The sequence below is a fragment of the Corticium candelabrum genome, chromosome 10, assembly GCF_963422355.1.
Source record: "Corticium candelabrum chromosome 10, ooCorCand1.1, whole genome shotgun sequence".
Classification (NCBI taxonomy): domain Eukaryota; kingdom Metazoa; phylum Porifera; class Homoscleromorpha; order Homosclerophorida; family Plakinidae; genus Corticium; species Corticium candelabrum.
The window spans coordinates 6,349,517-6,369,324 of record NC_085094.1 but is presented as its reverse complement, the minus strand read 5'-3'; the positions used below and the strand labels follow the sequence as shown (position 1 = coordinate 6,369,324).

At 40.7% G+C, this 19,808-nt stretch overlaps 3 protein-coding genes across 3 annotated transcripts; 1 reads left to right on the top strand and 2 right to left on the bottom strand.

Moving 5' to 3' along the window:
- The first annotated feature begins 513 nt into the window (after positions 1 to 513).
- On the top strand, positions 514 to 8,815 carry LOC134185519 (uncharacterized). Its single transcript, XM_062653322.1, has 19 exons — positions 514 to 608; positions 692 to 718; positions 784 to 917; positions 975 to 1,202; positions 1,287 to 1,418; positions 1,493 to 1,638; positions 1,699 to 1,751; positions 1,817 to 2,045; positions 2,108 to 2,285; positions 2,411 to 2,518; positions 2,574 to 2,837; positions 4,004 to 4,233; positions 4,299 to 4,411; positions 4,468 to 4,613; positions 4,667 to 4,753; positions 5,347 to 5,828; positions 6,195 to 6,380; positions 6,438 to 6,501; positions 6,560 to 8,815. Exons 1-19 carry the CDS (start codon positions 563 to 565, stop codon positions 8,699 to 8,701), a joined length of 4,995 nt encoding a protein of 1,664 aa, XP_062509306.1. The 5' UTR covers positions 514 to 562; the 3' UTR covers positions 8,702 to 8,815.
- A 1,766-nt stretch (positions 8,816 to 10,581) lies between these two features.
- LOC134185342 (putative uncharacterized protein DDB_G0271606) lies at positions 10,582 to 14,041 on the bottom strand. The gene is made up of 14 exons (XM_062653125.1): positions 13,991 to 14,041; positions 13,824 to 13,930; positions 13,631 to 13,748; positions 13,477 to 13,530; positions 13,294 to 13,405; positions 12,051 to 13,236; positions 11,881 to 11,989; positions 11,656 to 11,815; positions 11,560 to 11,602; positions 11,424 to 11,506; positions 11,224 to 11,358; positions 11,126 to 11,169; positions 10,970 to 11,068; positions 10,582 to 10,912 (listed from the first exon to the last, which is right to left on the bottom strand). The coding sequence occupies exons 1-14, from the start codon at positions 14,039 to 14,041 to the stop codon at positions 10,817 to 10,819; spliced, it is 2,397 nt and encodes a 798-aa protein (XP_062509109.1). The 3' UTR covers positions 10,582 to 10,816.
- Positions 13,860 to 19,733, bottom strand: LOC134185971 (protein lin-54 homolog). The gene is made up of 12 exons (XM_062653865.1): positions 19,550 to 19,733; positions 18,182 to 19,371; positions 18,017 to 18,123; positions 16,957 to 17,040; positions 16,735 to 16,897; positions 16,650 to 16,680; positions 15,781 to 15,833; positions 15,627 to 15,726; positions 15,475 to 15,571; positions 14,631 to 14,712; positions 14,486 to 14,577; positions 13,860 to 14,426 (listed from the first exon to the last, which is right to left on the bottom strand). Exons 1-12 carry the CDS (start codon positions 19,578 to 19,580, stop codon positions 14,411 to 14,413), a joined length of 2,046 nt encoding a protein of 681 aa, XP_062509849.1. The 5' UTR covers positions 19,581 to 19,733; the 3' UTR covers positions 13,860 to 14,410.
- Positions 19,734 to 19,808: the final 75 nt, after the last annotated feature.

The window sequence follows — 19,808 nt, the reverse complement described above, 5'->3', positions numbered from 1 at the left end:
GACTATTTCTGAAAAATGCAAGCTCAAAGGAGACATAAGAGCCACACTATTCTTCTGCACCTGCTCAAGTAGACATCAGCCCTGGCTTGGCCAAGTCTTTATACAATTTCAAATTGTGCTAATTGACACTTCTGATATGAGGCTTTTGCAAAACTTTCCACTAGAATAATCTATTTCAACTCTCTTAGACCTTCAGACTACTTGTTGGCCACAACTGGAAATTGAGTTTCTATATGGTGTTGACAATCTGAAGCTGGTCTATATTCATTAGTCCAGGGTAAAGTTTAAATTTACTGTAGGAATACCCTTTACTTACAGCAATGTAAACCCCCCCCCCCCCCCCGGTGTTTCTAATGTCTTCGCTAAACTTGTGAACAAATTCCCACACATCCATGCCACAAGCTTGGTGTTAATGACATTGTGTTGAGTGTATTTATCTTATATGTTGCCAATTGTTTTGTGTTGTATCAATAAGGTATTGTTTAGTAAAGCGGATATACCCTGGCACTCCTTTCTTATTACATTCCATCAGCATCCTTCTACAAGAGCACATCAACCAAACATGCTGGTTCCTTTGGTTGCTGTGCTTGTTGGATTGAGTTATGGAAGTAAGAATACACATCTGTTGCATGCAATAAATGAAACTAATTACAAGCAATAAATGAGACTAACTGCTGTTTTGGTATGCAAGGGTCCAATGAAAATCCTTGTGAAACCAGTAAGACACATGCAGTTGGGTCTTTAGATTTTAAAAACTGTTGATAAGAGAAATTTATGTTGCAGGAACTTCAACGTATGAATATCGTGCAGTTGCTTACAATGGCATTCCTGGTACATCTGAAAATATCAGTGGCATCAGGACTACCTTGACGATTTCCCTAAGTAGCTTTTCAAATTCAAACCGATTTCAGCTAGAGGCAAGTTTTGTACAATCTCTCTCTGGTGTAATCACTACATGACTGTAATCCATGCAGATTGACAAGTGTGACAGTGTTCCACTTCAAGATGCTACTCCAAAGGACAGCATGTGGTGTGATCAGCTCATGAAATGGGCCTTGCCATTTGACATGGCAAATGGTGTAGTCAGCGCAATTTATCCTGACCCTCGTGAAAATAGAGCAATACTAAACCTAAAGAGAGGAATAGTGAGTGCTTTTCAAGTCAAACCAAAAGGAAAGGACAATGTTCAAATAGTTGACGAGGTAAAGCACCACCTGTACTTGTTAACTAAACAATAAACATATTGTTGTGTGTGAGAATTATACTGAATTGAAATTGTCTATTAGGAAGATGTCTTGGGAAAGTGTGAGACACGTATAACAGAGTCCCACCTTGACAACGAAATTGAAATGACAAAACATCGAGAAACTGAGAAATGTGAAGGTCGACCAAAGTACACCAATATGATGCCAAGCCAGGTGCGTGATCCTGGCATAAACAATAAAGTATTGTTATATTTATCACCAACAGAACAATGACTGTTTATATTTAGACTCAAGAAGCCAAGTTTACATATGGAACAATGACTGCAGTCTATAGACTGGACATGGCACACAGTATAACATTGGCTGAGCTGATCCAAGTTGAAGAAATAGCTCCCATGTCCAAAGAAGCTGGCCATATTGTTACACACATCAAGTAATCAGTATATATATAGATAAAGTCATATACTGCTTCTACTCGTCCATGTTTCTACAGCCAAACTTTCTGGCTTGTAAGAAGACAGACACAAGGCAACTGCAAACAGAAAAGTACACCCAATCGCTATCCTTATTACTTTGAATGATAATTCAAAGGTTGCGCTTTTGGTGTCTAGTTCCCGTGTCAAACAGACATCGCATATCACTGTTATTCGATTATTCTACTGGATCAGAAGTTAGGCAATATAGCGAGCTGAGTGCTACTGACATCATTGCAAGAATCACTAACGCCAACCCAGACGCTATCCCACAGTTGTTTTTGGAACTGATTCCTGTAATGAGAAGTATGAGCTTTGAAAATCTAAACTACCTGATGATCAATCTCAAAAAAGGCGATCATAAATAGTAAAAATGATGTGGATAACATGCACTTCATGGTAACTGATTGTGTTTTCTTACACTTGTAGCTCAGTCTTCCTTGATGCCTTGCCATTTGTGTTCACTGATGCAAGCTTTGATCTCATTAAAAAGTTGACTGAGCCTACATATGATCTGAGCAAGACACGAAAAACAGCATTGGCACTTAGCTTGGCGGCTGCACCTGTTCACTTCGCAAATCCCTGCAAACTCCTCCAAAGAGCTCTGGTAAATTAAAATGTGTACATAAGAGATTAATTAATAACCATTATACAAACTTTACCTTCTTGTCAGTCTGTAATACTACAACTAGTAATAATGACATGACATAAATTGAGTGATCTATTTTGCAGGACATAGCTGTGAATAGAAAATCTTATGAGAGTAGCACCCTGACACTAGGTACAGTCATCAACAGGGTTCATGACAGTCCAATTTCTTGCAAGAATGAACTTGCTAAGGTAAGAGAAAATACCTATAAGACTATACAGTTTGAAAAGTTTCCGTTTGCTGTAGGCTTTTACATACCTTCAAACAAAACTTAAGAACAACATTAAGCCAATACCTCAGGACTACAATCCATCAGAAAATCCACAACATTCAGAATACAAAGGAAATTGGGAACAAGCTCTTCACGCTATCAAGGCTTATGGCAATGCTGGAGTTCCTCAATCAATAGCAGTGTTAAAAGAATACATAAACGACAAGAGACTGTTGGTTGAAGGTCGTGTTGCTGTCATTAATGCTCTACAACGCATTGGAAAGAGGAGTCCACTACCGGTAGAGAATTAACCATTAACAAAATGCTAATATTTAAGCTATGAATGATGAAATCACTAAATCTCTTATGTCTTGTCAAACCCAGAATACTAAGTTTAATCGTACCCATTAGAGCAGTGACGATGAATTTATGTCTATGTCACAGTTAAAGAATGTCATCCTGTAGCTATACCTGATATGTATGTATGCATACATCCTTATGACACTTGGGTTTCAAGCTGCAGGTTAGCAGTTTCAACATTTTTAAGGTCACACACACACACGCACACACGTGCGAGCGCGCACACACACACATGTTGAGTCAACATGTATTTAATTCCTTACACACACACACACACACACACACACACACACACACACACACACACACACACACACACATGCACACACGTGCATGCACACACACATGCACACGCACGCGCGCACACACACACACACACACACACACACACACACACACACACACACACACACACACACACACACACACACACACACACACACACACACACACACACACACACACACACACACATGCACACACGTGCATGCACACACACATGCACACGCACGCGCGCACACACACACACACACACACACACACACACACACACACACAGACACACACACAGACACACACACACACACACACACACACACACACACACACACACACACACACACACACACACACACACACACACACACACACACACACACACACACACACACACACACACACACACACACACACACACACACACACACACACACACACACACACACACACACACACACACACACACACACACACACACACACACACACACACACACACACACACACACACACACACACACACACACACACACACACACACACACACACACACACACACACACACACACACACACACACACACACACACACACACACACACACACACACACACACACACACACACACACACACACACACACACACACACACACACACACACGTGTGCGCACAAAATGCCTTTTATATAGAGAAGGATAGATGCACAATTTGCAGTCAAACAACTCAATGCATGCAAGCAAATCTTGTGTGTTTATTACTAGATTCTTGCAGTAATTATAGCTTGATTCATATTGAATAATATTTTCAACTGTCCTGTTTGTGTGCAGGTTCGTGAACAAGCACTTCAAACTTACTTGGCAAGCACAAATAATGAAATAAGAATAGCTGCTTTTGCAACGTTTATGGAAGTTGCACGTCATGGTCCTATTCAAAGTCAACAAATGAGACGAATACTGCAGCAAGCTCATCGTGAGCGACATAACTCAGAGGTCCTTAGTTATGTCTGCAGCTTCCTGAAGACTCTACGGAACACTCACGATCCAAGTTTCAGAAATCTGTAACAACAATACAACATGTGCTATCAACGAGAAACTTAGATTTGTTTTGCTGCCTTGTGTGTAGACGATCCAGTATGTTTTACTATGAAAAATGGACAGGAGCTTCTGAAAAGTGCAGCAGATATGCAAGCCATTCATTCTTCTCATCACACTACATCCACTATTACAAATCAATGAGTAATTACACTTCAGAGACTTGATCACAGATTTGTGACAACTCTATTCTTCTACAGGTGATATTGTCCGGCCTCTTCCACGAGATTCCATGGGAGCATCCTTGACCCTTGATTATGTGTCAACCAATGCTAGTCGAATACCTCGCTTTGCCAGAAGCAAAATGAGAATGCATATGTTTGGATACGACATGGATTTTATTGAGGTTGGCTTATTACACAATGTACTTGCATGCATCTTTCATTACATATATTTTAGGCGGGTATTCGAGCCACCGGCGTTGAGGAGCTGCTCTGTAGCATGATATTTGGATCAAAAGGACATGTTCGCCTTGGATCATTACCTGTAAGTAAATATGTCACTTGCTACTGACTACTGCCATCTAAGAGAGTGTTCACACTGACATCTGGACTAACTATGATTAGGCTAACTATGATTAGACCAACATTAGCACAAGCGCGTTCACACTGCTAACTATGATTAGTAAGTCACGTGGACACGTGAGTGTAATTAGTCTTGACAGTTTTCATCTGTCATATCGGGCAAGAATTCGCGTGAATTGTCTTGACCAGTCCATTGCTTTACGTTTTGAAGAGGGAAACATTTAGTTTGCTTTCTCTGGCAGCTCCTTCAGGGACGGCAGAAAGTTGTCACATGTACAGGCACGCATGTAGTAGACATCTGCATGTGCTTCAGTATACGTCGCCATGTTGTTGCTGCGTTTGCACAGTTAAATATACAACACCACATCAGAAACATCAGCGGCATGCTCTTCTTGTATACTACTTCATGTACCAAAGTCACGTGCAACCACTAACGCCACAATGTGGTAGTAATACTACTCTTTACAGCGTTGGAACGACGTTAGAATAGCATTACACTAATCATGATTAGGTCCGTGTGAACACGCTCTAAATATCTTGCTCATGTTTACATAGAAAGATGCGTATGACTACTTTTGTGGTGTTCATGATGAGAAAACTAGCTTCTCCATGTATGTCAAAGCAATGGGTGATGAGCTGCTTTGGAATAACTTCAGACCACATACCACGCAACATGAAGTAAACACAGCACGTGATCGTGTTCTCGACTTCTTTTCCAAAGCTGGATCTTTACGAAGAGAAATGTCATCCTTCATTGACTACTTCGCAAGTGGAACATACTCCATTTATCGTGGCAAAGCCAGCTTGGACCATACAGCTGGTTTCATGAACATCCAAAGAGTTGTCCCTACAATCATTGGCATGCCAATTAATCTGACTGTTGCAGCAGCTGGCCACATCCAATTTGACTTTTCTACTCGCTTTGAGTACCACAATGATCATCCTCTAATGTCGTTGATTGCTCCCTCGTTCTTACAAAAGATGGTTGGAGGTGAACCACAAGAAACTGTTGAAGGAAATATGAACATTCATCCCTGGTAAGACACCATGTACACTAAGCACACCTCTTTCACACAACATGAAGAAATTCGAAAAATCTCAACCCAACTATAATCCAATGATTTCAGACAAATTAATGAAATCCATCTTTGACTATGATGTTTGTACCACTTCACTAATTTTTGCTCTTGCTGCACAGTGAAAAGTTACTGCTACATAAAATACAGTTATTAAATTAAACTATACGTAGAAACTGCTTGTGCTTCACCTGAACCTGTCCAAACTGTCATTGCAATGGTAACACTGTTCTATCTAAAGCTGTTCTAGCTAGAAATCTACATTGTTGCACAATTTGCACCTAGACTGATACATACAATATCTTTGTTTCCTCTTTCAATTTCAAGGATGACGATGGCTGCTAAAGTTGAGGTACTGCTTGATGACTACCACTATAGGCCGAAAATTGTCTTCTCTGCAAACTCCAGCTCAAAGTTCCACCAACATCTCTCTGTCCTGATGCATGGTGACTATTCTACATCTATGACAATTCATGATATGCCAGAAGATGAATCAGTTGTTTTCAGTGCCAGGTAAATTTTCTGCTGTTACCATTTGTCTTCATCATATCATGTTGACACTTGTTACAGTTATAGTCAATCTGCTGTAGTCAATGGCAGATCTAAACAGCTTCAAACTGATAATCAAAAGAAGGTATAAAATCTACTATTTCAATGTTTGAATTCTGAATTCTAAAGCTGTACTGTTGCAGGATAACATCCATATTAAGTCTTATGACCTCATTGGACTTGACATGTTTATCAACTTTAGCCATGCCGATACAAGTAGGAGTCCTGTTGCTCCTATGTTACCACCAGCTGGTCCAGTCAAGATGTCTGTTTCATTCAAGAGACCCAATCCCAAATTAAGCAAAATGATTTTCTCCATTATGACTAATGAGATGAAACCAAGCAAGTCGTCCATAGCTGCTAGTCTAACTGCAGTTGGAGTGGACAGATCAGTTAATGGTTCTCTAAGCTGGAGATATGCACACAAAACATTTGTGTTTGATGGCTCCCTCAGCAGTGCTCTTGCTAACTCGTCCACTGTTGTTATTGTGAATGTCAATTCTCAACTGAACATTGAAAGCTATGCAAACTTCAATTCTAGTTTGGCCAATTTCACTGTAGGTTTTGGTCTAAGCAGTACCCATATCAATGCCAATTCATCACTGGTCATTGGGAAGCATCGTATCTACCAGGTTGCACTACGAGGCTCTCGTAGACAATTCAATAATGGCAAGTTGTCGTTCTACCTTTTCATTGGCGATAAAAGATTACCACATACTTATGACATGACTGTCGACCTAAGTAAATGGCAAGCCAACATTACTGGACAACTCCTGCTTAGTGGTGAAAGTGAACCACACACAGTAATCGTTAGTGGCTCTTTTGGAAAGTACTATCTCAATATGACTGGACTTTTCAAATTGGCTTCAGAATGTGAACTATATCAAATGGGGTTCAATGGATCTTACGAACCAGGAAACGTCAGAAGTCATTTCATGATCGACTTACCTCATATCATCAAACGCCAAGACATATACCTCCGTGGATCTGTTGGTTTAGTGTTTGCACATCTCTCAGCAGCCATTTACCAAACAAATCGAGTGAAACCTCACAAAATCGATATCAACGCTGATATTGACAGTTCAGTCTTTGCAAATATGAATGGATCTTTGCTTCTTGCAAATAATGATGAAGCACACTGGTCAATTAAAACCAACCTATCAAAGTGGTCAATTGAGTCCAATACTCATCTGCAGGTTGTGAACAAACCTAATAGTAACATGAGAGTATCAGCAAGCTATCAAAGAAACAAAGTCAGTGGATTAGCCCTGATAAATGTTCCTGGTCTTTTCGAAGATTATTCAAACAGATTTTCAAATAACAGTGTGACATGGTTCTTTCAAAAGATCTCACACATCCTCTACCAGCCAAAGCAAGGAAAATCACATAACATTACTGTCAAGGGTGTACTAAACAAGTGGTACAGCAATGTTTCAATGTATGTGCACATGGCAAGAGATATAAATCACCATTATCTGAACTTCAACAGTTCCTTTGCGAAATGGTATATCAATGGCACAGCTCTCCTTCGTCCAGCAAACTACAGAAAGCCACATCGTGTACATCTCAGTGGCGACATAGGAAAACAATTTCTAAACGGATCCGCTTTCTTTCACCAAGGATGTCATAAAACTGATTTCGACAGTGACAAATGTGAGGACTGTCCATACCGTGTAAACTTCAGAGGGGAAATTGGCAAACAATATGTTGATACTAAAGCTGGATTCCAGATGCCAGGAAGCAGATGCAAGGTACCTCATAGTGCTTCTCTACGAGCAAGTGTTAAGAAATGGTCCATGAATATATCAGCAACAACACACCTGCAACTGAACAATAATGACTGGAATAAACGACATTACGTTAACTCCACTATGTCACTTGATGGTAGGGCCATTCAGCTTTCAGCAAAATCAAGTCTCTTTGACTTACGAAGTGTAAAAGAATTCCTTCGAATGGATGAAAATCGAGTTGCAGAGAAACTGGAGTCAAGCCCTACTGCTACTACTACACTACAACCAGAACCAACAGATGCCGGGAAATGTAAACAACTGAAAAAACACATCAAACTCTACTTTGGTAACAAGAAATGTGAAACCGTGCGTACTTTCTCAGTGTGCAGTAGCAACTGTAAAGAACTATATAGCAGGAACACAATTGCTGCAAACTTTTCATGCACTACTTGGGATCACCCACTTGATACAGAGCATGACCAGAAAAAGTTTGAACTCCTAGCAGTGCCTAAACTAGAGAAATGTTGCAACAGAGGAATCTGCACCTGGAAGTAGCTGTTGATGTCACTTCAAATTGACTCATTGAAACACACTGCGGTTCAGTGACGTGTATGTGTGTGAAACTGTTACGTTTCACTGTATGTGTATGTCAGTAAATGTTTGCAATCACTTTGGTGCCATAGTACTGTCAGCTATTAGAGAGGCTCATTGCAGTTCCATCACTTCTACAACGTAAACAAACCCACAGCTTCTATAAGTCTTAGGTATAAGTCTCACCCGTAGTCAACTAACCAGACTGTTTCAGGTCAAATAATATAACATAGAAACGAACACACACACACAGACACACACACACACACACATGCGCGTGCACACACACACACACACACACACACGGGCATGCATGGACACACACATGTGCACACACACATGTGCACACACACATGTGCACGCACACACACACACACACACACACACACACACACACACACACACACACACACACACACACACACGGAGATTTATGTCCAGATAACCTGCTGTGCTGAACAAGTGAGATCAAAATGTCAAATAAAGATATACCCAATTGAAACTGCCTCCCTCAAACAACAACATTAGCTGTCAACTGGTAGGTAAAAAATGAAAACTAACTGCACTACAAAGGTTTTTACAAGTCTTTGTTCAATACTTCTGGCCTCTGAGCTTGCTTGCTTACTCCTTCTAATGCCAATAACCATTTTCGTAGTCAGTAAATAAACAACAAAATCAACTGTTCATTCTCATTCAAATTTGCTACATATACATAGCCTTGTGTTTCCCTGCATGAAAACGTAACTTATGAGTACCAGAGCATCTAGTAGATTGACTGCAGCTTACTCAATGTTCTGATCAGAATCAATTTGTTAGCTAAATTGCAGCTTGTCTATTATCAGTTCTTCTAAACAATCAAAACTTCTATAATTTCTGATTCAGACACATACATACAATCAGCTACACCAAAGGTCACACTTGATTTCATAATGCCACAAAGGCAGTGCTATACAAAACTGTTGCAACTTGTTGCAGTTATTAAAGAGGCTGCAGCTTACAAGTCTGTGTAACCCATCAATCACTAGAATTTTAAAAACTATTTCTCTAAAAAAAGAAATAGATGTAGGGATTGTATAAAAGGTAACAGAAACAAGATCTATAGATAATATCAACCAAAGCCAGACATCATTAGTGAATCCTTCCAACCTACAAAATGTAAAATGTAGGGAATGCGGGGTTGAAAGGATTCACTAATGATGTCTGGCTTTGGTTCATATTAGCTATAGATCTTGTTTCTGTTACTTTTTATACAATCCCTACATCTAGTTCTTTTTTCAGAGAAATAGTTTTCAAAATTCTAGTTTGGTAAGTTTAGGAGTGCAAAAGCACAACATAGCTAGGGTGTACATGTCTTCATTAGGGCCTGTAAGCCTTTCATAAGCATGTCTAAGATTTAGCGTGTTTTCTTTAGTGTTAATTAAACCTGTTTATATGTAACAGCTTTCGTTAGACATAATTCAGAGGTAGTTTACTCAAGTGGTTTATAGGTCTACAGGATATACTGTACCATGGTATCCTACCGCACGTTGAACAAATAGGATCCTAATACGGATCCTAAAAAAAAAAGAAGAAAAACAAAATTGGCGTATGGGCCTCCGAGGCTAGCAACTGTTTTCTAGATTGTTAGATGACTAGTGACCAAAACAAAAATAGGATATAGTACACGATGTACAAACATTTCATTTCGTTGATTTTGAGAAATTCTAGTCTTTATTTACTATGTTTTCTAAGTTTGCAAAAAGATGACCATGCCCCACAACACTCCAAAACCGGGGCAATCCCTACATACAGGGTATGGTACAGGGTACTACCATACCCTGTGATAATTATTGGAAATATAGATGTAGCATAAACAAAAAGTTAGACCATAAATATTCACCAATTTTGGACACAAACAAGTACAGCATTTTTAGAGTTGTAATCCTTTAAGTACATAATACATCAATTTGTAAAACTTGGTCTGGATAAATATAAAAGAAACAATGCATATCTAAACAAATAGTTCCAACCTTCATATCAAGATGCTGACATCTACAAATTTGCAGCACGTGTAGCCTCATGCATTCAAAGCATGCTGACTTAATGAACCTTGGCTCGAATAAGAGACAGGCTTATTTTCTTCTGTATTAATTCCTGCTTCAATGTTCTAACTTCAGTTTCTAATCGCTCTCTTGTCTGTCACAACAAACACAGTCAGCGATAATATATACATACTCACTCACTAAACTGTACTTGGCATTCTGCCGCAAGCCTAGCCTTCACTTGGTCTACTTTCTGGCGCAGTTCAGCCAATTCGTCTTTCACTTGTGCACACTGAATCTTCATGTTATTCTACAGAAATACTTACATATAAACCTACAATAAACAACCATTTTGTACATAAACAACCACGTGTGATGGTGCTTTGTTCCCTGGAGTCAATAGGTTCTGTCCTGCAGACAAAGATCGTTGCTGTGTTAATTTTCAAGAATGACAATTCTACCAACCTTTAGCTGCTTGTTTCTCCACTCTGTTTTGAGCTAGAACCAAGTGCAGTTGCTGTCTCAACTTCTCACACTGTTGCTCCAGGTGAGGACTTCTTTTCTTCTCATAAAAATACTGCTTCTTCCATGCACTATCGGCTGTCAAGCATACAACATATAATAATCCAGTCTAGAGGACCTGAAGTCTAACGAAAATATCTCACTCTCTTGACGGTGCCTCTGACACTTTACTTGTAGCAATTTTGCCTCACTCACAAGCCTTGTATGATCTTTTTCCAGCTGCAAGCTATCAATAACATTAAAACACAACTTGATAATGACGACCCTTTGGCAACCAACCGTGACTGTCGTATAGTATGTAGCTCTTCAATAAGCTTATCCTCTAGACCAACCTAATTGATAAAGTTAAGTTGGTGCACAAAGAGTTGCTCTCACCTTTGGTAGACTTCTTCCTAGCCACAGTCTCTTGTTCGTTTGATTTATGCTCTTTTTGATTCTTCTGCCCATGGAACTCCGGAACTTTAAAATCCTGAGGCGTTTGAGCCATGTTTTTCTGTTGCTCATTTATCCGTATGTCCACTTTAGAATTCCCCTTCTGCAAAACACAATGGTCAATTGTGACTCTTCACTTAAAATACTTGCTGAGCTATGTGTCTGTACGTGTATGAATTTAGTAGCAGATGCCTCAACAGGTTGTTGAGTACGAGGGGTAGATGATGTTTTAATTTCTTCACTGTTGCTTGAAGTTACACCAATTGATTCGATCAATCTGTCCACAAAACACATATCAGTGCACTCCTCTAACTTCACACTTTTGAACCTTAACTAACACAGATCTGGAGTTGGTATAAGCCTTGTTGTTAGCGACATCTTGTTTTCTTTCATTTCCATCATGTGTTCTCTGCTGGTGTCTGTTAGTAGTCGCAAAACCTTTGGCGCTTTGTTGTTTCTTAGAAGACACTTTGTTTGTAATGCCATGTCCTTCTGATTGCATAGTTCTCTTAGATGTAGACTTCGTGTTTTTTCCATTGGCAGTACCCATTTCTTCAGGTTTTGTATTTGTGACGCTAGATTTAGTAGATTCTACATCCAATTTCTGTTTAGTAAATGTTGTAGATTCCACATCCAATTTCTGTTTAGTAGATGTTGTAGATTCCACATTCAATTTCTGTTTAGTGTCTGTCTCGGATGAACCTTTATGTTCTCCATTGGGTATCTCTTGTGCATTCTCAAGATTAGTACCAACATCTGACAACTGGTTAAGAACTGGTGTTTGAGAATTTCTACCGGCAGTCTCGTTTCCAGTAGCAAATGCACCATTTGCTGATTTTGGGTCTCCAAACAAGGCAGCCTCAAATTGTGCTGTCATAGCTTGAAGGTGCTGCTTATCCAATTCCTTGTCCGAAACAAATTCCAAACAACGAAAATCAGGACTATCACTTTTGGTGCTGCCAGACTCCGACAGATCTGCAGCATCAATAGAATCAACTGATAAATATTTCACATCCTTGATATTAGAGCTAGAGTTGTCATTGCTCTCTACAGTCGCAGGATTTGATGTTTGAGACTGCCTGAGATGATCAGTATTAATACTACTGTTTGAAGAAGTTTCAACTCCGACCAGATCAGAAAGAGTTTGTCTACCAGGTGATATAACATTGTTGGATGTATAGCTATAGGTTGCCTCACTACACTGTTGTGGGTTACATGTATTTGTAAGTCCAGACCTGCTCTCTGAAGTTATAGGCAATGGTTGCTGCTGCTGTTGTTGTTGCTGCTGCTGTTGTTGTTGTTGCTGCTGTTGTAGTTGCTGCTGTTGTTGTTGTAAAGTCTCTTGTCTTGCAGGTGTCACATGAAATGAAGACATTGAAGCCTGTTGTGGGAACTGGCTTGATTTACTAGGTTTATGGCTCATGTTATCAGTAATGGCAATGACTCTGCTGGGATGATGTATACTCTGCCGATGGCTAGTAGAGTCTGCACTGTGAGGACGAGCTGCATTGTAACCAGCCTCTCCTACACACAACAGAATTGCTGTTAGAGAATATTGACAGCTGCCATATAATAACCTACTTCCCCATTCAATCTCTGCTTCACTTCCAACATTTAGCCTTTCAACAGAAAGAGAGAGAAACCCCACCGCTGACCCATTGTAGGGCAACAGAAAGATCTCAGGGCAAGGAACCTGTCCAGCAGTTCAAAGTTATTCCCACATACAAAACAGAATGTAAAGCACAAGTCATAGCATTTACATACATAAGGAGGTACATAGAACTTGACTTTCATAGACATCTCTTGCTTGTCAGACACCTGATATAAAATTGTACAAAGTGATGAAAAAATTACGTCACCGTCATTATAGTCATTACGGACGCCAAATGTAGGCATCAGCTGCATAGGAAAGACTCACCATTGCAAGACATCGACCCAAAGCTCTCAAGTAGACGTAAGACTTTGGAATAGCATGTTCTCCTAGCTGATGCTGAATGTCTTTTCTCAAGAGATGAAGACTGATTTCTGGTTCAACTCTGTACAATGTAGGAAGTCAAAAAAATCATCTTTCTTGCAATTGCATGCAATCTAGAAAGGTTGACTACTTGAACCTTACAAATCCCACTGATACTGCTTCTAGGCAAGCAGTATTGTAAGTCCACTGAACGTCATTGCGCCAAAAGTGACGAGGAATGACTAGGACGTGAAGGTCTACCAGCTATATGGAGACGTCTTCACTGTAATCTGTAGTCTTCAACCATTCTGACAACACTCAAACCTGCTCTGAAACGCTTCGAAGATAGTCTTCGTCTTCGTCTTGCACTTGCATTCCTACGGAGTCTGCTTGTACACTTGTACACTGACGGTTGCCACGAACACCTACTAATCACCACCGCACGCGACCGCCACGAGGTAACAAACGGAAGTAAAGCGGAAACGAAGCAAAACATTTATGTAATACGTAATAAAAATACCATCCAGTGTTAATAGTTACGTAATGAATATAGGACCTCAGTAACTACACGTTTCTCAGTGTAAAACAACGGCAGGCCATAGCCACCGTTGCGCAACGTGACCACACAAAATTTCAAGACCCGTATGCGATAGGCTGAAGTTAATCAGTGGTAGAGAGCATATCTACAGCTGAAGTCCAATTATATCGTCGTTCCATTCTATTTGACTAGACTGATGTCAGAAATTATAAGCTTTGTTGCCTATGAGAAGCAAAAGCAACGTCGGTTTCACGTCCAACCAACTTCACATGCAATCTTGCCTGTTAGCTTTGTTAGCTGCCTGTATAATCTGCGTTAGACAACGTCCAAACTCTTGTAAAACTGCTCGCTCGGCATTCTGAGGTACCACGCTCTAATTCAGAAATAGACGCAGGTCGTCTACGTTCGCAGATATCTAGTGTATACCTCTTCTGCTTCCTCAGCCTTCGTTAGGAGGCACTTGCAAGTCGCTTCGATTATGTCAGAAGTGATGAACATAAACGGTAATCTAATCAGCAAATAAACATTACTCAATGCAAACATGCACGGCAGCTGACTACAAGTTTAAAAATATAAGCTTTAGAAAAGGCAAATATTTACTGAAGATTGATTGCTTTGTTAGTACAAAAACCAGTGACAGAGAGAGACTACTCTAGCAATTGTACAAATGTCTGCACAACAAGAAATGAGACAGCAATCAAACAACACATACCCGTGTGTACTACATACCCTTACCCCAACAACCATGTGATATGAAGTGTTCTGACATCTTGATAATGGTCTCAAACAGAGGCCTCTCACAGTCCATATCGTCCAACTTAAATTACAGACTGATTATCAAGCAATTCATTGATTACATGATATTAACGTTCAGATGAGTTTAACTAATACAAAACCGACTGCACACTTAACTACAAAAGCTCACAACCAGATGGAACATGAACAGGCAACTTGTACTATCTAGAGCTGTATGACACATTGCACCCATTGCTGTCTGCATAAACACTAACCCACAATACAACAACACCACAGGTGATGATGACAATACACAGACTCTGATGGTCAATGTGAAACATAAATCCCACAGTGTAAACTATTCTGTACAAAAACAGATTGCATGATGTATACACAACGCACGAGAAGATTTCAGACATGCAGTTGTGACAACAGGCATTTCGCTAGCAAATCTAAAATGTTTAATTATTTAATTAACAATATGCCAAACTCGTGTTTACTACACACACACACACACACGCACACACACCAGTACCTTTCGCTTGTACTAGCAGCTGGAAGTCTCGTTGGTATGTTGTCTATCTGTGATGATAAATGCGCCTTAGCTGCCCGCTGCTGTTGTTTACGAACCTCTGCCATACAAACATGAGCACAAGCACAAACTACATGAACAATCATAAACCCCACCGGCCGCATCTGCTAGATGCATGAGAGTCTTTCTCTCCGGGCTCTCCTCAAAATTCTTACAACCGACGCAACGACACAAATTCGTGCACAAAACTTTAGCCTAACGACACCAAAGCATGACTTATTGATTGGTAGTACTCAAGATGTGCCCAACCTCATAGCATTCGCAGTAGTTCTTCAAACAGCCGGATCGCTTGCAGTTACAACCTAACATCAGAAAAAATTGCCACAAACAGTCGAAGTCAAAAGACAACAACTGTTTTTTGTACACATCCATATGCATTACGTCTCTACAAACAGCCCGTTAGATAACGTGTCACACAATTAGCTTACGTTCAAAAATTCAAAACACTAAATCTTGCAACTTGTGTGACTATGGTAACTATGTGATGGCATTTTTATTGTATTGTGTTAGTGTATTGTAGTGCTTCATTGGAGATACGTAAATCCACCGAGAACTCATTTAGAATTACAGCAGCTTGCAGGGTGCATTCACACAAGTAGACAAACCTTACTGTTTAATGTTTTTATTTGTCATTTGTCATACATAGTCCATCATTGGAATCTTAGTTTCTACGCCTGTTGAGACCGACTTTCCAGTTATCGTTTGTGGGCTTGCATTTCCTTTGTTATTCGCACACATTGAAACCTCACTATCATCCTATGCCATTTCCCTGCTTGCATGGAATCAAATGGTCATCAGGTGGTGCCAACCCTTGGAGCAATTACAGCATGCCACGCCTACTAGCACACGCTGGAACCAATTCGCCATTACTTACAACTACTGGAAACATCCAAATGCATTGCATCTATACAAACAGCCTGTTAGATAACGTGTCACGCAATTAGCTTAAATTTTTAAAACATAAATTTCAAAACATAAAATTTCAAAACATTAAATTTTGAAACAATGCCTTACGGTATGTTTGTCTGATGTTGTCGATGACTTAGGATTGTTCTTTATTGATTTACTTACAACTACTGAAAGCAAATAAATGCTACTACAGATACTATGTAACTCACCTCTTATGTGAGACCGGGAATGAGCGTTCTCCTACGACAAACAATTGTGTTTCTTTGATAGTGACAAGATGTCGACAACACTTACCGCTCGTGATTTGCCGATTTTAGGATGAAAAGCGTGAGGATTTCTGTCAAGACACTGCTTGATGGCTTTGCTTCGTTCGTCTTCGTGCTCCAGTGTGTTACGACAGTTCTGGCAGTTGCATGTGTAGTCACAAAACTCGCCATTAGCAAAGCACTCGCAATAACTAAAAACCCAAACCGTAAATCGACCAAATGACTACTATTCAAGTCTGATGGTGCTAACAGCTTGAGACACTGTGATCTCGAACAGTTGCATTTCTTTCTCGGTTTTGCTGAAATTTGAGCATCGATCAATGGATCGACTATTCTAGGGGTAAAAATTCAACAAGCACTTGAGTCATGATATCGCTATCTGTTCTAACGGTGGATAAAGAAACAAATACGAGACTAAACACAACAAGCCAATACAACGAGACGAAACACAACAGGCTAATACAACAAGACGAAACACAACAAACCAATACAACGAGACTAAACACAACAGGCCAATACAACAAGACAAAACACAACAAGCCAATACAACAAGACTAAACACAACAAGCCAATACAACAAGACGAAACACAACAGGCCAATACAACAAGACAAAACACAACAAGCCAATACAACAAGCCAATACAACAAGACGAAACACAACAAGACAATACAACGCACAAAAACCAAAAGCCCGGACAACCGACAATTTTCGAGAACAAACTGTTATTTCTTCTGTTATCCAGTTATTTAAAGGCAAAATTTTCGAAAAGATTATTACTCAAAAACATTAGAAGCAGTAGAGTATTTTGATAGCAAATAAATACAGCAGTGAGTGTGATGCAACAAATAAATGAATTGAAGTAAATGATGTCGATAATTACATGAATTGTAAAATAAAAAAATAAAAAAAATAAAATAAATTTAAAATGTCAGGTTAATCTCTTTTGCTAGAGCACGATGTCCGACCAACAATTTTGCCATATATTTCACTCTGTGTAAAGGAGGTAATGTGCAAGTAGGTATTAAAATGTATGATGTGTGTGGTAGAATCTGAAATGTAAACACATTTGCAAAAGTTTGGAAGCAATGCATACGCTTACTGACAAACCCGAGACATTCCTGTTGCATCGAGCCAATAATGATGCAAAGCATCAACATTCCTCATCAAACAAGTTACCTAACAGATCATGAAATGTACACAACTTGTTATTTAACTAATTGCTCATGTGATGTGACATAGTAAGAGAAAGAGACGTTACATTGTATATGTGAATGACAACAACTAGAGGCAAACACCAAATCTTTTTACTTCTGTTCCGATGCCGACGAATTTGCAATTGTTACTACAGGTAAAACAGCAGTACTGCCAGCAGCAACAGCATGTGTTCCAGCCGGCACACTGAGAGTCCCAGCAACCTGCAGAACAAAAGACGCATGGTAACTATAACGTCACGAGACAAAATAGCAAACTGGCCTGCGAGGGTGCAACACTAATCAATGTCGCAGCTGCTATATTTGCTAAGCTTTGTGTGACTTGGACAGCTGCTCCCGGCACTTGCTGTATCTGCGACGGCTTCGGCTGGATGTGAACCAACGTCCTCGACGGTTGGATTATAGAAGCTTGTTTGGTCGCCAACTGTACATTCTGAGGGAGTGCTACCTTGCTCGGCTGCAGTAGCTGCTGGGGAGTGACTACAGTCGCAATGTGATGTCCTTGTCGTTGTAGGTACTGTTGCTGTTCACAGCTGATGACGATATGACGAACACCCAATGGCAAAGAGACGCTGCCTGTTTGTGATCCTGAGGCAACGGTGCTGGTTGATGCTATCATAACGGCCGTCGTGGTCTTAACAACTGCTTTAGATGGGTCAGATTTGTTCACTGTGCTTGTCGTGCCAGGATGAAATATTGTACCGGCGGGAAGCACTGTTACACCTCCAGACGAATGAGGTGCCAGTATAACAACCGGATTAGATGTGTGAGTTGTAGCTCCTGTTGCTGGAGCTTGAATGCTGCTGAGAGACTGTATGTTTGTCAGAGACTGCGTCGTCGGCACGACACTCAGCACAGGAACAACTTGTGCCGAAACGGTTCTCACCGGCGTGCTCGACGAAACAAGATTGAGTTGCCGAACGGCCACTGCCTGCTGCACGGGCATCGGCTTCATGGCGATGGGACGCGGCGAATAAGACAAAGAGGGCGACTGTCGACTCGTCACCAGCGACACTGTCTTCATAGGAGACACTGCGCTACTCAATCTTCCCATCACAACAGGACGAGGACCCGCCGATTGTATTCCAGGATTCGAATGCGAAGCATTCGTGACGTTGTTGTTAACCGATGGCCAAGACTGCGCCACAGCGTTTCTCTTCTGAGTGTCAGCAGCTCGACTCAAAGTCACTGTGCTTGCAGCAGGCACGTGAACAGACGCACTGGATGTCACAGTCGACGTCAAGCTGTTTGTGTTCACTTCTTCCTGACTCGACTGTAACCCTGGCAATTTCCTAGCACCGCCTTCTTCCTTCTTTCTGGACAACTGATTGGCTGGTTGCTGCACTGATGTGGTGAGAGAATTCACGTGTTGTTCTGCTGTGACTTTGGTTGCCCGTTCTGTGTCACCGTCTTGCGTCAGCCGTGGCCCGTTGTTTTCATCAGCTTTCTTAGCTATCAAAAAACAAACTCACTGCCGCGTGAGCAGCAACTACACAGCAGTAAGTTGCTATGGCAGCCAAATATTCATTCCGCGCGCACGGTCCCCAGATGGGTACCCTCGAAAAGCGATGCGTGTCTTGTAGAGTGAAAGTAAGGTCTCCGCAATGGAAGACTAGTTAACTCGCGCTACCTTCAGTTTGTGGAATTTTCGTCTCATTCATTGTGCAGACTGTGCCGCATTCGTTCGTCCATGTGAGTTGGTCTGCCGTCGAATGTGGCCTTGTTGTGGCTGTCGCCTGATATGCGTAATGTCGGTCTTGTTGTTAAAGATTAGAAATCACCTGCAGCTGTTGGACAGACAGGGTCCCCTTACATGCTCAGTACGGGGTTCAAATGGCGCGCGCCACGCATCACGTGATCACACCGGAAACGACATACTAGACTGTGTA